General features: G+C 65.6%; 1 protein-coding gene across 1 annotated transcript in view; it reads left to right on the top strand.

Moving 5' to 3' along the window:
• The first annotated feature begins 30 nt into the window (after positions 1-30).
• Positions 31-1,011, top strand: part of FAM166A (family with sequence similarity 166, member A) — a 4,038-nt gene continuing 3,057 nt past the window's right edge. Inside the window, exon 1 of the mRNA XM_005881856.2 lies at positions 31-228. Coding sequence (XP_005881918.1) covers positions 173-228 — 56 coding nt within the window. The 5' untranslated portion in view covers positions 31-172. The remainder of the gene's footprint in view (positions 229-1,011) is intronic.

The following is a 1,011-nucleotide window of genomic DNA, read 5'->3' as shown; positions in this document are numbered from 1 at the left end:
CCAGGGCTGAGGAGGGGCCTGGCCAGGGCGTGCCCAGGGCTGAGGAGGGGCCTGGCCAGGGCGTGCCCAGCAAAGGGGCTTCCTCACAATGGTTGTCGAGCAACAGAGACTCCTCCCAGGGAAGCAGCTGGCCAAGAGGAGGGACCACACAGCAAAGGTGAGTTGAGGCAAGATGACAGCTACCCAGAAACACTACCTCTTCACGCCAGAACCTCACTATGTCCCTGGGTAAGCGCTGGACGCCGGCAGGGGGCTGGCGGTGAGGGCACCCAGAGTGGGTCTTCAGGGAGCGGGCAGGGCCCAGGCCTCCCCTCCCTGCTGGCGGTGTGAGTGCCGTGGCAGGTGGGCAGCGTGTCAGAGCAGAAAGCCGGGGACAGCCAGCAGCGGGCGGAGGCTGGCGGGAAAATGCCTGACACTCACACCAGAGTACTCTACACGCTAAAGACGAGATAAGCACCCAGAGGCCAGGCTGCCTCGCGGGGCAGCCCCCTGTAAACCCCGACCACACCCTCCACGGAGTGTGCGCACCCACACACCACACTGTGAGCGAGGAAAAAGCGCCCAGGAACCAGACCTGACTTCCCAGTAGTTCTGGGGGCCAAGGTGGGGCAGGAGAGCCTGAGGGAGGGCTCCGAACCCCCACTGCCCCCCACCCCGCCACGAGATATGCCCACAGCACCTCCCACGTGGTTAAGTGTCACTCAGCTCAGCCCTCACTTCCACCAGCAGCCCTCCCGCCTGCCTCCCAAATCCTGGTCCTGTTCCCTGACTCCTGGCCTCCTGGTGGCAAAGGTCTGAGCCAGATCCCCGCCAGGCCTTCCCACGGCGCCACCTTGCTGTGTGCAGCAGGCCTCCCGGTGCCTGGGCAGGACCCTGTGGCCAGCCCCGTCCGTGCGTCCAGGCATTCCGTTCCATCGCCTCTGCCACCTGCCAGCCCCTCGCTGCCGTCCGATGGTGGTGATGACACGGCACGTTCGGTGCTTGGCATGTGCTGCCCATTCAGCCTCGACA

This window comes from Myotis brandtii, unplaced genomic scaffold (genome assembly GCF_000412655.1).
Source record: "Myotis brandtii unplaced genomic scaffold, ASM41265v1 scaffold691, whole genome shotgun sequence".
Classification (NCBI taxonomy): Eukaryota; Metazoa; Chordata; class Mammalia; order Chiroptera; family Vespertilionidae; genus Myotis; species Myotis brandtii.
This window is presented reverse-complemented; position numbering and strand designations above follow the sequence as displayed.